Below are 20,622 nucleotides of genomic sequence, written 5' to 3' on the forward strand. Positions count from 1 at the left end.
TTCGGCCACGAATCCAGAGACCCCCTGAAGGTGGGGGGGCGCCCTTGAAAGAAAAGGCGAGGCCGGGCAGGCGACGGATCCCTCAGGACCACGAAAACCCCGCTCGCCCCTCTCCTCGCCCTGGACGCTCTCCGTTCCCTGCCCCGCTCAGCCGCCAGGGGCCAAGCCCCGCCCCTTCCGCCTCCAGGGCCCCGCCCCTTCCGCCGGCGCACAGCCCCGCCCCGCGACCAAGATGGCGGCGCCCGCAGGAGGCGGCCTGGCCGCGCTGGTGAGAAGAGGGGAAGGGGCGGCCGGGTTGCCATGGCGGCGACGTCGCCCCCCCCCTTCCTCACCGGCTTTCTCTCTCTCCCACCTTGCAGGGCGCCCATGAAGCCGCCGCCGCAGCCGCCGCCCTCTCGCTGCCGGCCGAGGCCTACGGGAACGACGTGAGCCAGGGGCAGGGGGGGGAGCGGGGGGCGGGCCGGACCCTCGCGGGGACACAGGGAGCAGCCTGGGACCTCCCCCCTCTCTCTTTTTCTCTTTGCAGCCCACCGTGGAGATGATCTGGGCCATGAAGGCCCACCAGCACGCCGAGGTCTACTTCAACGTGAGTCCTATGGGCGGGGGGGGGTGGGCAATTGAGGGGGGCTCCCCGCCGGGGGGACCCTCTGCCTTGCTAGGCCACAGGAGGAGGGGAGCCGGCCCTGCCTTTGGAGGTGACAACGAACCCGACACTGCATCGCCCCTAAATCCGGTCGCCCCCGCTCAGTATTAATTCGTCTTACAGTGGTATCTCTGGTCCCGTACTTCATTCATTCTGGGGGTCCGTTCTTAACCTGAAACTGTTCTTAACCTGAAGCACCACTTTAGCTAATGGGGCCTCCTGCTGCAGCCGCGCCGCCGGAGCCCGATTTCTGTTCTCATCCTGAAGCAAAGTTCTTAACCTGAAGCACTATTTCTGGGTTAGTGGAGTCTGTAACCTGAAGCGTATGTAACCCCCGAGGTACCACTGTATTTGTTAATCACCCTTTGCCCTAAGGTTCCATTGTGGGTTCAAACACAATACAGTGGTACCTCGGGTTACAGACGCTTCAGGTTACAGACTCCGCTAACCCAGAAATAGTACCTCGGGTTAAGAACTTTGCTTCAGGGTGAGAACAGAAATTGTGCGGCGGCAGCCGGAGGCCCCATTAGCTACAGTGGTACCTCAAGTTAAGAACAGTTTCAGGTTAAGAACGGACCTCTGGAACGAATTAAGTACTTAACCCATGGTACCACTGTTTAAAAGCAACTTCCAAGTATAAAAACAAGGTGACTTCAAAGAAACATAAGCTTCCAGTGTCAAAAGACAAGGCAGAGAGGTGCATCCTCCAAGCCCTGGAGGATGACATGGAGGCTCCCAGGTGGAGGAATGGAAGGGGCAGGAGAGTGGCAAAAATGTCCCATTTGCTTGCCTAGAGCAGGTTTTAGGCATTTGGGGGCGGGGAGCTGTGCTTCTGCCTACAGAGTGCCTGTGTGTTCAAGCACATTTATTTATTGCATTTATAACCACCATTTTTTCTCCAAGAAGCTCGAAGTGGTGCTCATGGTTCTTTCCTCCCCTCTTTGTTTAAGCCCCACGTAGGTTAGATTGAGAGGCAGTGATGGCCCACCCCCAAGCTTTCCCAGTGAGCTTCATGACAAGCAGGGATTTGAACCCTGGTCTCCCAGGTCCCAGTCCTGCGGCAAAGCACGCTTTGCTTGGCTCCTTTAATTCAGTGTACACACTTGAGGGCATTCCCCACATCCAGGTAGTTGATATTTGTATGACAGCGGTGCTCTCCAGGTAGTTCAGGAGCTGGTGTTTCTGCTGGCGTTTCAACTAGCATTGGGTAATATCCTCAGCAGTGACTGGTTCGTTGTTTAAATTGAGGGCTAGTTTTTGGCTGGCCTTGGGAGCCCAGCCACTAATTCTGATCACCAGTTTCCCTCCCACTGGGTTAGACAGAATCCAATTGCAAAATATCTCCTCTCTTCCCTGAGGAGCTCAGAGTCCCGTGGCTGAGGAACTGTTATATAAGCTTCCTCTGGTCATAGAAATATGTGGAGCATGTAGGTGGGGCATCCATCGCATTGTGGCCAAGAGCTCCCGTTTCCACAGGAAAGGGAGTATATTTTTTTTCTGGTTTAGCCTTTGTGCTCTGGACACCTAGGGCATAAAGCTGCCAGGCACCCCCAACCTTAGAGGGCATTGGGAGCAATACAGGACAACCATTTCCTAGCCCCACAGCTTCAGCATTTGATGACTTTGGTGTCAATTACAGTTGGTAGGATTGGCCACATAACTGTCAAAGCTCCTTGGAGTCTGAGGTCTTGTCACTAAGTCTTGTCCTCCCATGTTTTGTAGGTGCTTTGAGTGTGAGCCCTACATCACAAAGCTGATGTGCAGAAAGCTTGCTTCAGTTACTTAATGGCCTGGATGAAAGAGTGGTGGTAGCAATCCTGTTTTCTGTTCTTCCCACTTAACCTTGCCTACTTTCCCCATGCGTAGCTCATTTCTTCAGTTGATCCCAAATTCCTGAAACTTACCAAAGCTGACGACCAGATCTACACTGAATTCAGGAAGGACTTTAACCATCTTAAGATTGATGTGCTCGACCCGGAGGATCTTAAATCCGAACCTGCTAAAGAGGTTTGTGTTGGGTGTGAGGCTTGAGGCTGGTTGCTCTTGAGACTCTTGCGGGGCAGGAAGTAACCGAATGCTCTTGCTACACAGAAATGGCGTCCATTCTGCTTGCAGTTTGACGGAGTAGTTGAGGACTTTAATTATGGCACACTTCTACGTCTGGATTGCAGTAAAGGTTACACAGAAGAGAACACAGTATTTGGTAAGGTAACTTTTTTCTGCTTTCAGTTGTGCTTCCTCTGGCCAGGTCGTAAGAGTCATATAGCTGTGGAGTTGGAAGGGATCCCATGAGCCATTTGGCCAGCCCCTGCATGAGGCTGATGCCTAGAATGGCTTTGCTGGTCAGTCCAAGAGCATCCTTGATGAAGGAAAACACGGCCCCTCCCACTGCACATGCACCCTCCCTCCCAGTCCTTTGTTCTGCATCTGTTTTGCGGGGAAGTGTGGTGTATTCGTTGGAAACTGGAGCAAGATCCCCAGTGTCATGCCCATCCTAAAGAAAGTTCTCTTCGCAGCAACCAGGATCCAATTCTTCGCCATTGAAATAGCCCGCAACCGAGAAGGCTACAACAGTGTGGTCTACAACAGTGCCAAGAAAGCCAGCTCAACCACAGAAGAGGTTAGCTCCGGGTGAGACGTTCTGCTCTCAGAAAGGGCAACACGTTCAGAATGGACAGGGATCATGGCTTTGCACCAGCATCAACTCTAGCCGAGCTGCAGACTGTTCCTGTTTCGAGGCAGAGGTGTAAGAGCCACAGCTGCTGCTGGAATGTTGTTTAAGGTGCCAAAATGATCTAAATAATGGATTAACAGTGACACATTTGTGGGCTCAGCCAAAGCAACAGACTCTGATAATGTCAAGAGTCCAAATACTATGGAAACGAACTCAACATTAAAAGCTAAAATGAAAAACAGCAGCAGGTGAGTCCTAATTGGTCCCTGGTTTTCGTACCCTCTCTCACTGATTCACAGAATACAGTGGTGCCCCGCAAGACGAATGCCTCGCAAGACGGAAAACCCGCTAGACGAAAGGGTTTTCCGTTTTTGAGCTGCTTCGCAAGACGAATTTCCCTATGGGCTTGCTTCGCAAGACGAAAACGTCTTGCGAGTGTTCCGATTTTTTTTCACTCCCCCCCCCTTTTCTAAGCCGCTAATAGCTTTTTAGCCGCTAAGCCTTTAATAGCCGCTAATAGGGTTGCTTCGCAAGACGAAAAAACCGCTAGACGAAGAGACTCACGGAACGGATTATTTTCGTCTTGCGAGGCACCACTGTACAACAAACTTAAAAGCTGTGGGATGATCACAGGTAATCAACACAAACGACCATGTTAAATATGGTTACCAAGCTACAAGTCACACACTCTAAGCTGCCCTGTATCCTGAGAGGGATATTCACCCACACTATGTAGGATACTGTTATGTTTCCCAAAAAGCTAATTGGTACCAGTGATCTCAGAAAAATCTTGTAGGATGCTGGTGTGCTGTTCTATGCCTCTGCCTAGAACAGGGGTTGGCAACCTGTGGCCTATAGGCCACAAGCGGGCCCACGGAGGTCGTTTAAACGATCCACGAGCTGCCTGCTGTGCTAAACTGGTGGAGCAGGGACTCACTTCCACAGCAACGGAAATCGTGTCTGCGCAGACATGATCTGGCCCATGGAACGATCTCTGCGGGAGTGACCCAGTCCTGGCAAGGAAAACCTTGCCACACCCTGGTCTAGAATGAGTGTGCCTGTCATGTACCTAAAGCACCCACCCTTGCATGTGCCTGAGCCAAAATAAAAGAAAAAGGCTTCCTCAGTGTGGGTATTGACAGTTGAGGCTTAAAAGCAGCATGTAAATAAACTTGAAGAGCAGCTTTTGTATTGTGTATCTGCTCTAGCCCTGAAAGTGAAGGGTTGGCTGTGGAGATAAAAGATGGGTTCAGGGGAGAGCTACAAATCAGGTTTACTACATATTCCCCTAGCAGCTCCTCTAACTTACCAGAGTATCGAAATATGCAGCATAAAAAAGGAGTTTGGAGAAGCAGCCCAGTGTTGTCGTCCCCTGCAACAATTGCATCTTATGTGGGGGTTTGGTTCCAAGGGTTTTGTGTATATGCAGAAATGTGTGCACTCAAGCCCTTTGAAGCCACCTCTGCACAAGCGTCCCAGGGCTTCCAGAACTGATGCACACATTAGCAAGCTTTGCTTCCCAAGAAATCCAGAGAGCTCAAAAGCTTTTTTTGCACTGGGGTTTTCACAGCGCAAAAAGAACTTTTAAGAGCTCTGCCTCGCTTGCACCTGAAGTTACAGGAGTTCAATCAGCGGCCTTCAACTGCATATCATTGAAATTGCACAGATTGAATGCATGCAAGATGCGACCTTACTGTGTTGGCAAATGCTGCGCGTGAGATCCTCTTAACCTGGCTACTTTTGGAGATGGTTATGGTACCATCACCTCTCCTCCCGTCCCCCCTCTCGCCCCTCCACTATATTTTTCCAGCAGGGATGAGGAAGCAAGCAGGTGCTAAGAGGGTTGCCGACTGCTGCCAAGAACTTGCGCTCTTGTTCCCAAGCACCCGCCTGTTGGCTCGTGGTCATCGCACACTACCGTCATTTAACGTCACACAAGAGTAACACTCTGGCCTGGTTCCACACAGCTCAGTAGAAACCACTGAAGTTTATTTGCAGCCACAATGCTTACACTGTATGCAGCAAACACCCTTACAAGTCATCCAGCAATCTGCTCACGCAAAAAGGACCCAACACACAGTCGCCAGAGGAGAAAGAACAAAAAAGAATAAAAACCGAGGAGGTGCTATCTTGGGAAGAGAAACCAGGGCAGGTTCGGGCTGGGCTTGGGTGGGCACAGAACTAGCAGCAAGAAGAATGGGGAAGTACAAGGCAAACAGGTCATTTCCCCCCATTATTTTCTCTTAAGTAAATTTAAATATTGAAAAACATTGATGTTGGTGCAGCATTTTTTTTTGGGGGGGGGGGAGAATGGACTTTTCTCAAGGGGAGTTACATGTCATGCTGGGCCTGCCTTGGTAGCAAGCCTGTGCCCACTCCCCACAGTCCCTACTGTAGACAGGTGTAGACAAGCGGCAGAGATGGCCTCAGGAAGCCCATGGCCAGGCTCGGCAAGGCAGTTCACCGAGGCTGCTTTTTGGAAGGAGAGAAACTATCTCAGGCCCTCAAGCAGATTCTCTATGCATTTTCCAGCAGCTGAGAAACAAGGAGGTTCACACACGGAGGGAAAAAGCCTGGTGCAATGTTCTGGGGAGGGGAGGCATGGTCAGAGCAGCTCAGGCTTCCTTGGTCTGGCCAGCTGGGACCAGGCGGGAAGAGAGCTGTGTCAGTTTGATGGGGCAGAAGGGATGGACACTCACGGAACAGCATGGAGCATGGCATGGCTTTGAGTTCCTAACGAGAAGGGGTGGGGAGGGGAGAAGGAAGATTGGGGTAGGATGGTGCAAGTCAAAAGGGATGTATAAGAAAAATATACATTTGGAATTTTACACTTCTTGTGCCTCTCTCTCTACACTGGTTACTAAATATAACTCTGCACTTTCACACCCCCTTGCCCAGGAACACGGCAGGCGGCCAGGAGACACAGCTTCCTCACTCACATACAACCCTCACTTCAGCATTGGTGCACTAAACTCTGTAAAAATTTCAGTCACACTTTTTTTTTTTTTAAACTTGAGTCAATATAAACCTTGTTCAAAATGTTATGAAAAAATGTACATGTTTATACAAGGCAGGCTGCGGCAGGACGCTGGGGTTCCTCTCCAACATTCACCCAGGGAAATATGCTGGTCTCCCCCTTGCTCCGCCCCCAAGGAAACGAGCCCCCTCTGCCCTGGTGAACTTTTTTTTTAAACACCCCTTCCTCCTGCAGCCTAGCCCCAGGGACCAGCAGGGATCAGAAATGCCCTTTTGTCTTTCCATCGGAAAAGTTAACCTCCCCGGCCCGGGCCAGAGAGAGGTTCCTCGCGAGATGTCAGCTCATCATGTCGTTGCTGTTTACCCCATAGGCGGAGTTCTTCATAGAGTCATTTACCTCCCGCCGGAATGCAGACAGGTTCTGTGTAAACCTGCCAAGGAGGCAAGCCAAAGCTGGGTTAGAAAGCGGGCAAAATCCACCATCCCAAGATGTTAAGTCAGCATATTAAATACAGGCAGCAATCATTTTAGGCATGTCCAATGGACATGCGATCGCCAACGTGTGGGCCTTGGAAGAAGGCAGAATGGGGTGAGGTGCACTTAAATGCGCTCTGCCAACACGCGTGGGGACCGGGAGAGGAACCCCTGCACAAGGTGGTCACCACCTGTACTGACAACTGAACTCTCAGAATCACTTGGAAGGCTGCTCGGTGAAGTATAAGGACAGCTCTCGATTTTGCTGCAGGGATGTGAATTGGTAACCTCATTTAAGGCACTTTCAGAAAAGCAAATGAAAATAAAGTGTACAGCCCTTTCTTGAGGCACGGCAAGTCGGCGTTTGGTAAAGACTTGCAGGGGTCATCATTTGTGTCCTGGTTTCTTGCGAGGTTCTTTAGACCCTGGTTTCTTGCGAGGTTCTTCTACCCCTCTCTGATATTTCCCTTAAATTTGCTTTAACATCCCCATTCTCTGAAAATCTCTGTTTTGAACAATAATTCTGTAATAATCAGCTGGAAAGTTAGGCTGATAGCAGCTGTGTGCACACATTCCCTGAAGCTGGGCTAATTGGTACCCACAAAATATTCTTGGAATGGGTTTCCACAGCCACCCTAGGCAGGCTGTCCTATCCCTGAACTGCTCTTCAAGTTGGGAAGACATTCCTAAAGGTTGGGGTGGAATGGCTGAAGCCAAGTCCACTCCCTTACTTTTGGTCAAGAACCGTTCCCCCACCTTTCTGACATCCGAAAGCTGTTGACATTTCCTACTTTCCACTCCCACCTCCCTAAAATAATCTATTTAGGACAGTTAAGCACGCTCACTTTTAGCCTGCAGAAGAGGCTTTGCAAAGTATTACCATATTTTTTGCCATATAGGACGCACCGTCCCATAAGGCGCACCTAGTTTTTTGGGGGGGAAATAAAGGAAAAAAATATTTCCCCCCCCCTCAGGCGCGGGGCTGGGGCAGGGGAAGCCCGAGCTTCCCCTGACCCCAGCCCCCAGAACAGGCAACTCTCCTCAAGCCGCGGGAGCCCAGCGCCGGGCTCCCGCACTTTGCGGAGAGCTGCGTGAAGCCTGGGCGCGCTGAGCTTGGCGCGCCCAGGCTTCAGCATGCAGGCAACTCTCCGCAAGCCGCGGGAGCCCAGTGCCGGGCTCCCGCACCTTGCGGAGAGCTGCGCGAAGCCTGGAGAGCGAGAGTGGTCGGTGCGCACCAACCCCTCTCGCTCTCCAGGCTTCAGCGAAAGCCTGCATTCGCCCCATAGGACGCACACACATTCCCCCTTCATTTTTGGAGGGGAAAAAGTGCGTCCTATAGGGCGAAAAATACGGTATATTCTTCTGCTCAGGGCCTTGCTAATTAGGAAATGCCAGGACTTAATGAGAAGGGCACATGGGGCAGAGGGGAAGACTGCTTTAAATACTTGCAAGTGCAGGGTACTTGCTTCTGCCCTCAAGTAAGAGTTACTGTGAACATTCCCCATTCCTAATATCCGCCCCGTGTCTGAGCCACTAGTGTTGCCCAGCAAATTCCAAGCAGCTCTTAAGGAGCTCATGACCTCATATGTTTTCCAGTGGAGCAACGTTACAGAGAGAAGCTCCGGAGGCAAAGAGTCTCCCCTGATGCCTGCGATGGCTCCTGGAGGGCCTTGAGTTGCTGGCAGCCTCAGGGGAGATTTCCATCCCCAGCTGTTATGCAGTCTGCTCTCTGCAGCAGAGGAGAGATACTGACCTATCGCGATTCTTGGTGAGCAAATTACGCTCTATGCCTTCCATGAGATTTTCAAAGCAGAGGTGCATAGCTTGCTGCTTCTCTGGAGGCTGGCTGTTCACTATACTGTTCCGTAGGTCTGAGAAATACTGGAAGGGGGAGAAAAGAGGGGATGCTGGTTAAGTTATCCAAGGGGCTGTGCTGACACGAGTCAGCATCTCCTCAGCACTCCTTTTAAGGAGTCCCAGCCGTTGAACAACTCTCTAAGAAGTGCCTTACCTTTTCATTGAGCAGTATCAAACCAAGCAGAGGCCGAGACATGGACCACTGATTCCTGCAGTCCTCAAAGATGATGATATTCAACACTGTTGATAGCATCTAGAAGGAATGAGCAAAATCAAGCTAGCTGTTACACCCTTCAGAGATCTCAGGGACTTTTTTGGGAAAAGACATAGGACTGAATGGAACCATTTAAAGAGGGAAGGGTCTGCTGCATCTCTGCTTGTAGGCAGTCAGTCAAGGAAACGTAACTCTGGGTGATGGTAATGTGCATCCCTAAGCACACCATTGAATCCCCGCAGCGGGGTGAGCTCCCGTTGTTCGGTCCCAGCTCCTGCCCACCTAGCATTTCGAAAGCACCCCTAAGTGCAAGTAGATAAATAGGTACTGCTTTATAGCGGGAAGGTAACGGCGTTTCCGTGCGCTGCGCTGGTGCTGGCTCGCCAGAGCAGCTTCGTCACGCTGGCCACGTGACCCGGAAGTGTCTCCGGACAGCGCTGGCTCCGGCCTCTTAAGCGAGATGAGCACGCAACCCCAGAGTCGGTCATGACTGGCCCATACGGGCAGGGGTACCTTTACCTTTAAGCACACTAGAAGACTCATCCAGTCTGTTCAGTGTGACCTGGATGAGCATGACAGGTAATGATGGGCATCAGCTAAGTCACTACCCTTGCTGGGCTGGGGCACAGGCTCTCTCTTGCCCTGTCTAGTAGCCTTAACTGAGCCTTGGCAGGTGCACACAAGAATAGCCACACAATAATTTTCAAGCTTGCACTGAAAGGAAGAAGTAGGGAGGCTGCAAATTAGCATCTTGTTGCAGGTGCTTCCCGACTGGCCTCTTGCTCAGGAGAGCTGAGACGCATCATCAGCTCTGATGTGACAGGCTGCCAGCCCCATCAGGTCTCCTCTCCCCTCAACTGTTGGGGCAGCCATTCTCCACCAGATGGCCTCAGTGGGAGACACAGGAAACCGGGCTTGTTCCATCTGCTTTGCTAGATGCCCAGCTCCACCAGGCACCTCCTGCTCCTGAACTTTTTTAAAAAATAAGATTGTAAACCTGTAAGTAGAGACTGTCTTGTTTGGATTGTATGCAAGTCCCTCTGGGAGTCATTTTGCCTAAAGAATGGGATTTGTTGTTGTTTAGTTGTGTCCGACTCTTCGTGACCCCATGGGCCAGAGCAGGCCAGGCACTCCTGACTTCCACTGCCTCCCGCAGTTTCGTCAAACTCATGCTGGTAGCTTCGAGAACACTCTCCAACCATCTCGTCCTCTGTCATCCCCTTCTCCTTGTGCCCTCCATCTTTCCCAACATCAGGGTCTTTCCCAGGGAGTCTTCTCTTCTCATAAGGTGGCCAAAGTCTTGGAGCCTCAGCTTCACGATCTGTCCTTCCAGTGAGCACTCAGGGCTGATTTCCTTCAGAATGGAGAGGGTTGATCTTCTTGCAGTCCATGGGACTCTCAAGAGTCTCCTCCAGCACCATAATTCAAAAGCATAAATTCTTCGGCAATCAGCCTTCTTGATGGTCCAGCTCTCACTTCCATGAGTGTCATAGGATTAGCCAAGGAGGCCACCGGCTGCCACCACTACCTGCACCCCCCCTTACCTGCTGGATCATCTCTGGGTGCTGCTGCATGATGTGCAGGAACCGGTCGCTCTCCTGCGTCAGGGGGGCAGCCCTCTTCTTGGTGCTGCGGGAGAGCTGCTTGAAGAGATAGGTGACAATGTGGTCCAGGCAGGAGCAGCAGCCAGTGCAAACCATAGTGTCTACAAAGACAGGAAAGAAGGGGGAGAGTTGGGTGACTCCCAATACCTTAAGGACCATCTCTCCCCATATGAAACGACCCTGACTGTGATCGTCACCTGAGGCCCTTCTTCGTGTGCCTCCTCCACAGGAAGTCTAGAGGGTGGCAACACGAGAATGGGCCTTTTCAACAGTGGCTCCCTGTTACTGGAACGCTCTCCCCAAGGAGGCTCGCTTGGCGCCATCGTTCTGTATCTTTAATTATCTCTCTAGGTGCCTAGGGCTGCAGGCTTGTGATGCGTCTCAATTGCCCAGTCTCCTCCTCCTGACCCCTGTTCCACCACCACTGGCAGCTGCCTCACAGGGAAGCACCCCACCCCACAGGTCACTGGCCCCTTGTATCTTCCTGCCCACCTGCTTCGTCTGCCCATACACCCCCCGACTCCTCAGGCTCCTGCCCACCCCTGACACATCCAAGGAGACACACAGAGAACATGGATACACTCACCTAGTGCTGTGAGACCTTCCGAAATGGAAGAAAGAATATACATGATTACGTGCGGCTCCAGGCTAGCTATAAAATTCATGTGGTCCTGGGTGAGTACTTCCAGTAATGAATAATAGGACTGGCTGAGTTTAGGGTAGTCCTGCAAACGAAGGAAGGAAGGGAGAATGCAGGCATGAGAGATGTGAAGAGTCGTATCCTGGCGCGTCCCAAAACTGCTACAGGGAGCAACAGCACAGTGCTTATACAACCCCACTGCAACCCTGCTGTCAGAAGCAGTATGTTTCAAAGCATAACAGGGGAAATATAGCTTTTTGGTTGTTGATAGCCCATGTACTGTGAACCCTCAACACCAGAATTTCAAGGTGTGTGTTTGCAAACAGAGGTGGTAAGTAAGAGGAGGAATTTGTGGTTTTATTCTCCACAGCACACTTCCTCGTTCTTCAGCATCTACCGACCAACTTCCCATTTGGATCCCACGACGCCATGTTAACCCCATGGTTTTGTCTAGCAAGGGGCATGAGCCTTACTGCCCAAATCACCTGTTAGTAGCAACATGCAGGATTCAGTGCAGACCTTGTAGCACAGGTTGTCAAAAGCTACATGGAGGGGAAATACATAAAGGCATGAAAAAGGTGGAATCTTAACTTAAGCTCCGAGAAGGAAAACACTGATAGCAGGTTGCCCGTCTGTGGCGCAGAGTAACTGCAAACCAACTGTGACACTTGTGCACAGGCAGCACAGTAAAACAAGGGGCTGTATGTGAAGCAGCGCTGAGCCAGGATCCCATCAGTGCAAGGATTATCACTAGTGCGACAGACCTTCTTCCCCTGCACGCCTGCAAATCTGTTGCAGGGACTCCTCCAACACTCAAGCAGGTTTGAGGATTGTGCGGGGAGAAGTATTGTTGTGCTAGTGATAATCCTTGCGCTTATGGGAGGAGTTTGTGGAAGGCTGCTCAAGGTGCCCCCGAAGTGGGGGAAGGTTTGAGGGCCTGATGTAAGGCGGACAAGCTCACCAGAAGGTCGCTGTGGGGGATGGAGAGCAGGAGTTTGATGAAGGTTTGCAAGGCGTTATCAAGTGCGTCGTCCCCATACAGACGGAAGACACCGAAATTGACGTAGCTGCCGCTCAGGGCAGCTTTTAACATGGAGAAGCAGATGGAAATCCCTTTGAGCTTCAAGGCATACACTTGATCCTTCGGAACCTCCCCCAAGGTTAGGATGCGATTTCCTGCAAAAGCATTTTTTAAAAGGCTAGTTATCTCAACTCTGCTCAGTACATTTCCCCTTTAACCTCAGCCCAGAGTATATTATTCTCAGGAGGTCAACAGAGAAGTGGAAGTCAAAAAGCCACACTGAATGTGCAGGAGACCATTACTTCACTCTCAACATGTCGCCTTCACAAGAGGTGAGGCCAATACCAATTTTTATATTGATACAGAAAGGTGCTTTTTAATTTACTCCTGTTTTTAAACGTTATAACAGCATAGTTTGCCCTGTGTCGCTGCTCGCTATGAGCTTTGGTTCTACTCTAAAATAATCCAAAAATTCATGTGAATGACCTAGCACAGAATGTAATTAGAGAAGAAAAAGTGAGACTATCAACAGCGACCTGGGAAAAGTGCTAGAGGGCAAGGAAGTTCTGGGGGAAGAGCCATGGCCTGCCTGCCTGCCTTTTGGCAGGGTCTTTTCTCCCTCCTGCTCCAGGACTTCAGACAGCAGATCTGCTCCTTTAGAGGAGGTCTGTGACTGGAGAATGTGGCAGGCTGCCTCTTCCCCCCACCCGTTTAAGGCCAGTCACGGAGTGGGGCATCCCTTGGCCATCCACTGCAACCTAGTGCAGCCCATCAAGCGACGCCCGTTCCCTTGAAAGAGACCTACCATAGGTAGTTATCATTTTACTCGTCTCCCGGAAGAGCAGGATGCCATTGGGTGAGGAGACATCAAACTGCAGCCTCTGGGATCTGGAAGGAAGCAACAAAGTTGTGAGTTGGCTGAAGTATGGGGAGAAAAAGAGCTGGAGCTCATATAATGGCCAATGATAGGCCCGTCCTCCATGAATTTAGCTATCCTTTTAGAAAGCCACCGAAAATAAAAAGCTGTTACAGTCTCTTGTGGAATTCAACAGACAAGTATGCGCTACTCAAAGGACTACTTCTGGTTTGTCCAGATCTTCAGAGGCCCCTGCCAACAGAGGCAAGCAGAGGGCTGAGGGTCTTCTATGCAGTTTCCAGGGAAAACTGACCTGGTTCCTGTGGTTACACTTAAGCTTCTTGTGAGTTTTATGTTGTGAACTGCCCTGTGATCTTTGGGTGAAGGGTGGTATCCAAATAAATAAATAAAATAAACAAATGTTTAAATGTTCTCTTGTGATTGTTTCTTGCATTGCTCTTTGTTACTGTCAAGCCTGCGTATTCAGATTTATTTCATAAAATTTATACACTGTTTGTAAAAAAAAAGCAAGTGGTTTACATAAAAGGTAAAACAATATTATTATTATTATAAATAGTAATAATAATAGTAAGAAAAAATGACAACCGTAATTTAAGATTTTCAAAAAGTTCAAACAACAATAAACCAAAAACAGATTAAAACGCACACCAGCTTTCTAAACATCTGTGAAGGCTTGTCTAAACAAAAATGTTTTTTTTTTTTAGCCAGCACCAAAAAAAGAGTATAATGAAGGCGCCTGCCTGGTGTCAAAAGGCAGGAATTTCCAAAGTGTATGTGCCACCACACTAAACTAGTGAGTCCTTACAAATGCGGAATAGGTATTATGTGGCACCTGTAGTGGTGCCAGTTCCACCGATTGAAGCAGCCCAGTGGGCGTATATGGAGGCCCCTGCAGATAAAAGAATGGCCCCCTTGCATTCCTAGGCAAGTCAGCCCTGGCCTAGCAGTTCCAATCCTCTTCCCCTCACCTACCTGTTGTGCACCAGCTCGGCCATCAACTTGAGCACAGGTGTGGTGCAGGCTGGGTCGTGGTACCAGAGCTCAACTGCCCGTTGCAGGATTGGCATGTAGGATGGGTAGCTGTGAGGCAGAAGTTAAGGAGGCAACACTGCTTCCAGGATGACTTTAAATATTCAGGTTCTTAAAACTCAGAGTGTTATTTAGCTAAAGGTAGGAGGGCATGGGCACTCACAAAAGACATCTGATGTTGCCAGATTAGGGTGCAGATAATAAGCCTGAAAAGTGGATGAGTACTTTACGGGAGGGAGGCGGGTGGCGCTGTGGGTTAAACCACAGAGCCTAGGGCTTGTCGATCAGAAGGTCGGGAGTTTGAATCCCCGCGATGGGGTGAGCTCCCGTTGCTCAGTCCCTGCTCCTGCCAACCTAGCAGTTCAAAAGCACGCAGTGCAAGTAGATAAATAGGTACCACTCTGGCAGGAAGGTAAATGGCATTTTCCGTGCGCTGCTCTGGTTCACCAGAAGCGGCTTAGTCATGCTGGCCACATGACCTGGAAGTTGTACGCCGGCTCCCTCGGCCAGTAAAGCAAGATGAGCGCCGCAACCCCAGAGTCGGCCACGACTGGACCTAATGGTCAGGGGTCCCTTTACCTTTATCTTACTGGATCCCTTTGGCTGAGATCCTGGTGGGATCCCACTGCCACCACTATGTCTGCACCTTATTTGTGGGTTCTCTTCCCTGGCCACAGTCATGCAGCGTCTCCAGATGTCAAGACAAGAGGAATTCTACAGGTGGCATTCTGTGGCCCACAGGCCCTGCTTCTTGATCAGGGAAGCAGCTGAGAGCCCATCACCTGAGCTGCAGTATCATCAGAAGGGTTGAAGGACACACAAGGCAGTTTTCAGCAGTGGCAAGAAGAAGTAAAGGGACATACATAAGGATTAAGGATACATCCATTCGAAGAGCATCATAAAGCTGGTCTTGGCGTTGAAGGCAAAGGCAATCCCCCTTAAATCTCTCACCAGGCCAACCAACGTCCTCTGTGTGAAGGGAGAGGTGTGGGTTAGGGGGAAGAAGCAACTGTAGAAATGGATACAGTATGATCACACCTTGTGCAGGGATTACGTTCTGAGGATGGTTCGTACATACAAAACCATGCGCACTAAAACCACTCCTTGGAACCACCCCTGCACAAGTATCATTGCCTTCCAGACCAAGGCCAAACAGGCCTTGCCCCCAAAGAAGGTGTAAAGCTTTTAAACACCCACCTTGCTTACCAAGGCATGGGCTCTGGGATGCTCTTGCCGGTCATCCGAGTTCCACCGAGAGCATCCCAGAGCCCACCTGCTGAGCAGGACCTGCCCATTAAGCAAGGAAAACTCGCTGCAAAAAGAGCTCTTAAACTCTCTTTGTGTGCACATAAACTGTGCAATTTCAACCAGCCCATTTTCAACCACGCAAGGTTGAAATTGTGAGTCAACTGCACGTAAGATGAGATTGTGCTGTACTCCCTGAGCAACAGCATCGGAACACAGTTCAGCTCAGTGCTCATCTTCCCCCATTAGTGGGAAGACACGGAGCACATTGCGTGCATCTCACTGGTGGTAAGTTCCCTTGAGAGTCGCCAGACACCGACATCTACAGGCCCATTGTCTCATTTGATACCACTCAAAGAAGAACAGTGGGACTATGAATGTTCCTTGTGGTGGACGGAGGGTATCCAGAGGGAATTCTTCCTGCCCTCTCACTCACTCTCAAGGCAGGGCTTGTGCCCAAAAGGCAAGCAAACTGAAGCATCCATCAGGAGGAGGCTTAGCACAACGCCACTGAGACCAACCAAAAAGTCTGAATAATTGGCATTAAACTAAACCCCTCAAGATTAGGGAAGGAAGGAGAGGGATGCAATAGCCACTAAGAACAGGTCAGGGATACAATAGGGTGGTCCGATAAAGGACTCCGGGGGGCGTGGCCCTGTCCGAAGCCTACGGAGGTGTGGGCCAAAGGCACGCCCCTGAGCGGTGACCCCGGGGGAGCTCCTAGTTGATGTGCCTCAGCAGGAGACTCCCCCTCTATGGTGTTAACCCTTCCCGTGTCTCCAGCAAATGGGATGGAGCCGGATAGCCGATAGGACCAATGCCTAAGCCAATGCCTCTCATTCCTGAATTCAATAAAGTTGTGGCCTAATTTGCCCATTTAACCTTAAATTATGGTGTCTTGTGTCTTTATTTATCCTTGGTGGGGGGCGGGAACTCGCCACACAACTGGCTTATGCCAGCAGCAGCAAAATAGCCAGGAACTAATATAGCCCCAACTCTCCTGGATGTTAAGCCTAGGTGGGTTCTCGGTCACTCAGTGGAGATGGGGCAGGTTTCTCTCTGCTGGCTAGAGATGAGGAACGGCCTGCTTCCTCTGGAGCAAAGAGTGCAGCCTCTGTGGAGTAGGGCTAGGCAGCCAAGCTCATCTCCTCCACGATGCAACCTCTTCCTTCTTACCAGGACTTCCCAAGGTCTCTGATCAGGAGATGGGAAAGATGGGGAACCTATTTCTTTGACACGCTTTGTTGGGAACCTCAAATGAATGGTGTACCTCGTTCTGGAGGTCCGTTCTTAACCTGAAACTGTTCTTAACCTGAAGCAGCAGCACTTTAGCTAGTGGGGCCTCCTGCTGCCGCTGCGCCGCCGGAGCACAATTTCTGTTCTCATCCTGAAGCAAAGTTCTTAACCTGAAGCACTATTTCTGGGTTAGCGGAGTCTGTAACCTGAAGTGTATGTAATCTGAGGTACCACTGTACTTTGCCATTCACCAGGCGACTTTGGCAATGCCAAAATGCTTCTGAATCACTTTGCGCACAGAAGGATTCAGACTCTGGTGTCCAAGTCTTGGTGACTTAGCCAGGCAGCCTTGATGATGTTGTATCACAGCAACTGAACCCTGGTCTCTGTGTTCGTCCCAGGAGAAGGATAAGCTTTGTGAAGACAATACAGGCAACAGTTTGAAAGGGTGGGCTCAGAGCTGGCGATATAGATTCTCAAGAAGTCTAGAGTGCCTCAGATGCATTGGAACATGCAGGTATGGCTTTACTATCAGAGGGGGTAAATCTGGTGGTTGCCTGGGCTCCTGTGATGGAGCAGAGTGCCTCCACTGCACAAGATTAAAAGGTACTCAAAATGCACAATTGCCTTCTAAGTCAACGTTTTCCCGGGCAAGAAAACGTTTTCCCGGGCGTATACATCAAGAGGTGAACAAGACACATATCTCAGTTAGTTACTCTACAGTGGTGCCCCGCAAGACGAATGCCTCGCAAGACGAAAAACTCGCTAGACGAAAGGGTTTTTCGGTTTTTGCGTTGCTTCGCTAGACGATTTTCCCTATGGGCTTGCTTCGCAAGACGAAAACGTCTTGCGAGTTTGTTCGCTTTTTTCTTAAAGCCGCTTGAAGAGGCGCAGTTGCGACGGACCATGCTTCGCAAGACGAAAAACATCGCAAGACGAAAAGACTCGCGGAACGAATTAATTTCGTCTTGCGAGGCACCACTGTATTTGTTTTCAGTATTTAAAATGCCATTTGTTTTGTTATTTGTTTTCCATTACTGAACAGGAGCAAGTGCATTTGACTTCGTTAATCTCACATTTTTGTTCCCGTTTCTTTCAGTAGCAGACCTAGCTAGTCATTTGCTGTCTAATTGCAGGGCTTTCCATCCAAATGACATAAAACTGAGAAGCACCCTACAACTCTTTAATGGTATCAGACTTGCCAAATTTCAAATGGAGAGGACAAACGGCCTGTTTTATAGGCAACTTTAAAAGGTGCAGACAGGGCCTGACTGCTCTCTTTTCCCGCTCCCTGCAACCAGTACAAGCTGTTCCAGACAGTTTCCATTTTTTATCCCAAAAGAAACAATTGGCTTTTTCCCCATTTAAAACTCATTCTTTTGAATTGCCATTTGTTTTTATACTTAAAAGCAAATGGGGTTCGTTCACTTTGTTTTTTAAAAAAAAACATTTAAAAAAGCAAACATACACCCCTACTGTACACCCCAAACATTTCTGAGAATCTGGAATTGTTTTGTACTGTGGCTATCAAGCAGATATTGCACTGCCAGGGAGGCTAGAATGTATTTTTCTGAAGACCCGGACACTGGTGACATTAACTGGTGCCTTCCTTTTGCTGGAGTCAATGTATGGCCAAAACTGTTGCTAGTATGACACAGGGGCCAGATCCGGCCCAATTGCATTCTCAATCTGGCCTGCGGACGGTCCAGGGATCAAAGTGTTTTTACATGAGTAGAATGTGTCCTTTTATTTAAAATGCATCTTACTTGTGGGGTATAGGAATTCGTTCATTCCCCACCCCCCCAACATAGTCCGGCCCCACACATGGTCCAAGGGACAGCGGACCGGCCCACGGCTGAAAAAGGTGGCTGACCTCTGGTCTAGCCTCAACAGCAGGCAGGAGCAGGTATTTGAGGTGTGTGTGTGTGTTGAGGGAAAGCCTCCTCCTAATGGCCTGATGCACTATGCTTGATTTGTAAAAGACCTGCCTTGAGCCCAAGTCAAAGGATACCATCCTCCACTGACAGGTAATCCCTGCTTCAGATTCTGAAGGAGGCTGGCCATCACTAGAGACTGTATGTGGAAGAGCCCTCTAGGTTGCACACACAAGCTGAGAGAGAGCCTTCAAGCCAGGTTTTGCCAACCAGGCGCTCACTACAAGTTTTGGACTCCAGTTTGCATCAGTCCCAGTGAGCAGGGCCATTGGCTGATGGGTTAAGCTGAAGTCCAGAATGTTTTGCCAAGCAGGCGACAGAAGCTCTCCGTGGCTTGAAGGCTTGTGCGAGGAGGTGGCTCAAGATTGGGAGAGCGAGAGCTGGACCTTCCTTACCTTTGCCTCCTGCTCATTGAAGGTGTTGGTGCTGAACATCTGCGCCACCGTCTCAAAGGCAGCTGTGAGGGGCAGCATAAACTGCTCATACTGATCCTCGTCCTCCCCTGGAAGAGAGGCATGAAGGACTGTTATCTTCTACAGCCCTGTGCACAGCAACACACGCCACAAACCTGGGGTCGCCGTCAGCAGAACTAATTCTCCTCAATTAGCCCGTCTAGTGAACTTTGGGGTGCTAATGTGTACAAGATAAAGATCAACATTCAGATTCCCCCTCCCCAGCCTAGCAGATTTGTTTGCTTTACAGGAAGATGGCTTATTAACTGCCCCCACCAATAATTAAATTAGTTAAGACTAGAAAAGTCTAGTGGGCCCGTAAGAACAGAGTGCAATACCTAGGTCCACCATGAGGAGGCGCCCAAGTGCAGTGTAGAAAGTTGTCCGACATCTCATATCACTCAGGTTGGACTGATTGTTAATACCCAAGAACGAAAAGTGCTCACTCTGTTGAAGAACAAAAATTAGGTTATTGAGGAGCAGCTGGTCAGGGGGTGAAGGGGCAGGTTTTGTGCCTGGCTTGTGCCCACACTGGCCAGTCAAGAGCATGCTGTCTTCCTCGTCCTGCTTTCGGCAGTTGAGGCAGCTTGCCTAGAATTTGGTCATCAATCCCAGCTGTCAAGTGCCTGTAGCTCCACTAGATTACTTACAATGCACAGGGTTTTTCACTTACTCAAGTGTCATGATTTAGGTGTGGTTTTGAAATTCAATTTGAATGGTCAACAGAAGTGTGAATAACAGGAAATCATAGCAAAACATCCTCTTTTTACTATTTACTTGCACAATTTGTAGCACTTTAGCTAGCATTTGAAATGCTATCATCAATACTAGACAGCCATAGAAAGGCCTGGACCTGTGCATACAAGGCACAGCTGCCATGAGATTGTGAGGCACAGCAGACAAATGTGGATGACTCAAGTCAAATGCCCAAGCATTGTAAAAGTAACAAGCGAAGCAACTTTGAACCGATCTGTATCCTGAAAATTAACAACCGCAAAAAGCTATGCAAACCCTTACCAAAAGGACTAGAAAAGCCTAGAAAACAGACCTTTAGCACCTTCCAGAGGTCATCAGCCATACACTCTAATGGGAAAGGAAAAGGCAAGGATCCTGACACGCTTCTCTTCACAAGGGCTGGGGGCATGTGTTTATTTAAAATGTTTTAATCCCAGGCTCAAAGCAACTCTCATACACTCTAGAAAAAAACATTTTGCATACTTTCTACACCAAGAGTAGGCAGCCTAAGGACCGTGGGCCGAATGCGGCCCAATCGCCTTCTCAATCTGGCTCACAGACGGTCTGGGAATCAGCATGTTTTTACATGAGTAGAATGTGTGCTTTTATTAAAAATGCATCTCTGGGTTATTTGTGGGGCATAGGAATTCGTTCATTCCCCCCCCCCAAAAAAAAACATTCTGTCCCCCCACATGGTCTGAGGGATGGTGGACCGGCCCACGGCTGAAAAAGGTTGCTGATGCCTGCTCTACACAGCAAGAGGAACTGGTCTCTCTCTTGCTTCTGCTTGTATTTCGGATGCTTTGATATCTCAGATCCAGGGTTGCAGAGGTGTGTGCAAAGGAGATGACAGACAGACTAGAAACTCATGCAGTGGGGGCTAAGGGGCCTGTCTAGCTACCTGGGGATGCAATAGTCATTTCCAGGCGAGCAGAAAGACAAGGCTTTTATAAACTGAAAGGGTTCTCTCTCTTTTTCAGGTTGTCATTATCTTACAAGGGACTAACAGAA

At 49.7% G+C, this 20,622-nt stretch overlaps 2 protein-coding genes across 2 annotated transcripts in view; one reads left to right on the forward strand and one right to left on the reverse strand.

The window, feature by feature from the left end:
• The first annotated feature begins 207 nt into the window (after window positions 1–207).
• Window positions 208–3,561, forward strand: PBDC1 (polysaccharide biosynthesis domain containing 1). Its single transcript, XM_083514484.1, has 6 exons — window positions 208–268; window positions 360–425; window positions 527–586; window positions 2,510–2,650; window positions 2,735–2,846; window positions 3,160–3,561. The coding sequence occupies exons 1-6, from the start codon at window positions 233–235 to the stop codon at window positions 3,276–3,278; spliced, it is 534 nt and encodes a 177-aa protein (XP_083370610.1). The 5' UTR covers window positions 208–232; the 3' UTR covers window positions 3,279–3,561.
• Window positions 3,562–5,274: 1,713 nt separating this feature from the next.
• XPO7 (exportin 7) overlaps window positions 5,275–20,622 on the reverse strand; it is a 53,506-nt gene continuing 38,158 nt past the window's right edge. The window contains exons 18-28 of the mRNA XM_083514169.1: window positions 19,215–19,323; window positions 18,820–18,926; window positions 14,890–14,978; window positions 13,953–14,060; window positions 12,909–12,991; window positions 12,044–12,258; window positions 11,029–11,167; window positions 10,383–10,543; window positions 8,779–8,877; window positions 8,521–8,648; window positions 5,275–6,724 (exon numbers count right to left, since the gene is read on the reverse strand). Coding sequence (XP_083370295.1) covers window positions 6,631–6,724; window positions 8,521–8,648; window positions 8,779–8,877; window positions 10,383–10,543; window positions 11,029–11,167; window positions 12,044–12,258; window positions 12,909–12,991; window positions 13,953–14,060; window positions 14,890–14,978; window positions 18,820–18,926; window positions 19,215–19,323 — 1,332 coding nt within the window. The 3' untranslated portion in view covers window positions 5,275–6,630. The remainder of the gene's footprint in view (window positions 6,725–8,520; window positions 8,649–8,778; window positions 8,878–10,382; window positions 10,544–11,028; window positions 11,168–12,043; window positions 12,259–12,908; window positions 12,992–13,952; window positions 14,061–14,889; window positions 14,979–18,819; window positions 18,927–19,214; window positions 19,324–20,622) is intronic.

Source organism: Podarcis liolepis (genome assembly GCF_965112155.1).
Source record: "Podarcis liolepis genome assembly, chromosome: 7".
NCBI classification, from domain to species: Eukaryota; Metazoa; Chordata; class Lepidosauria; order Squamata; family Lacertidae; genus Podarcis; species Podarcis liolepis.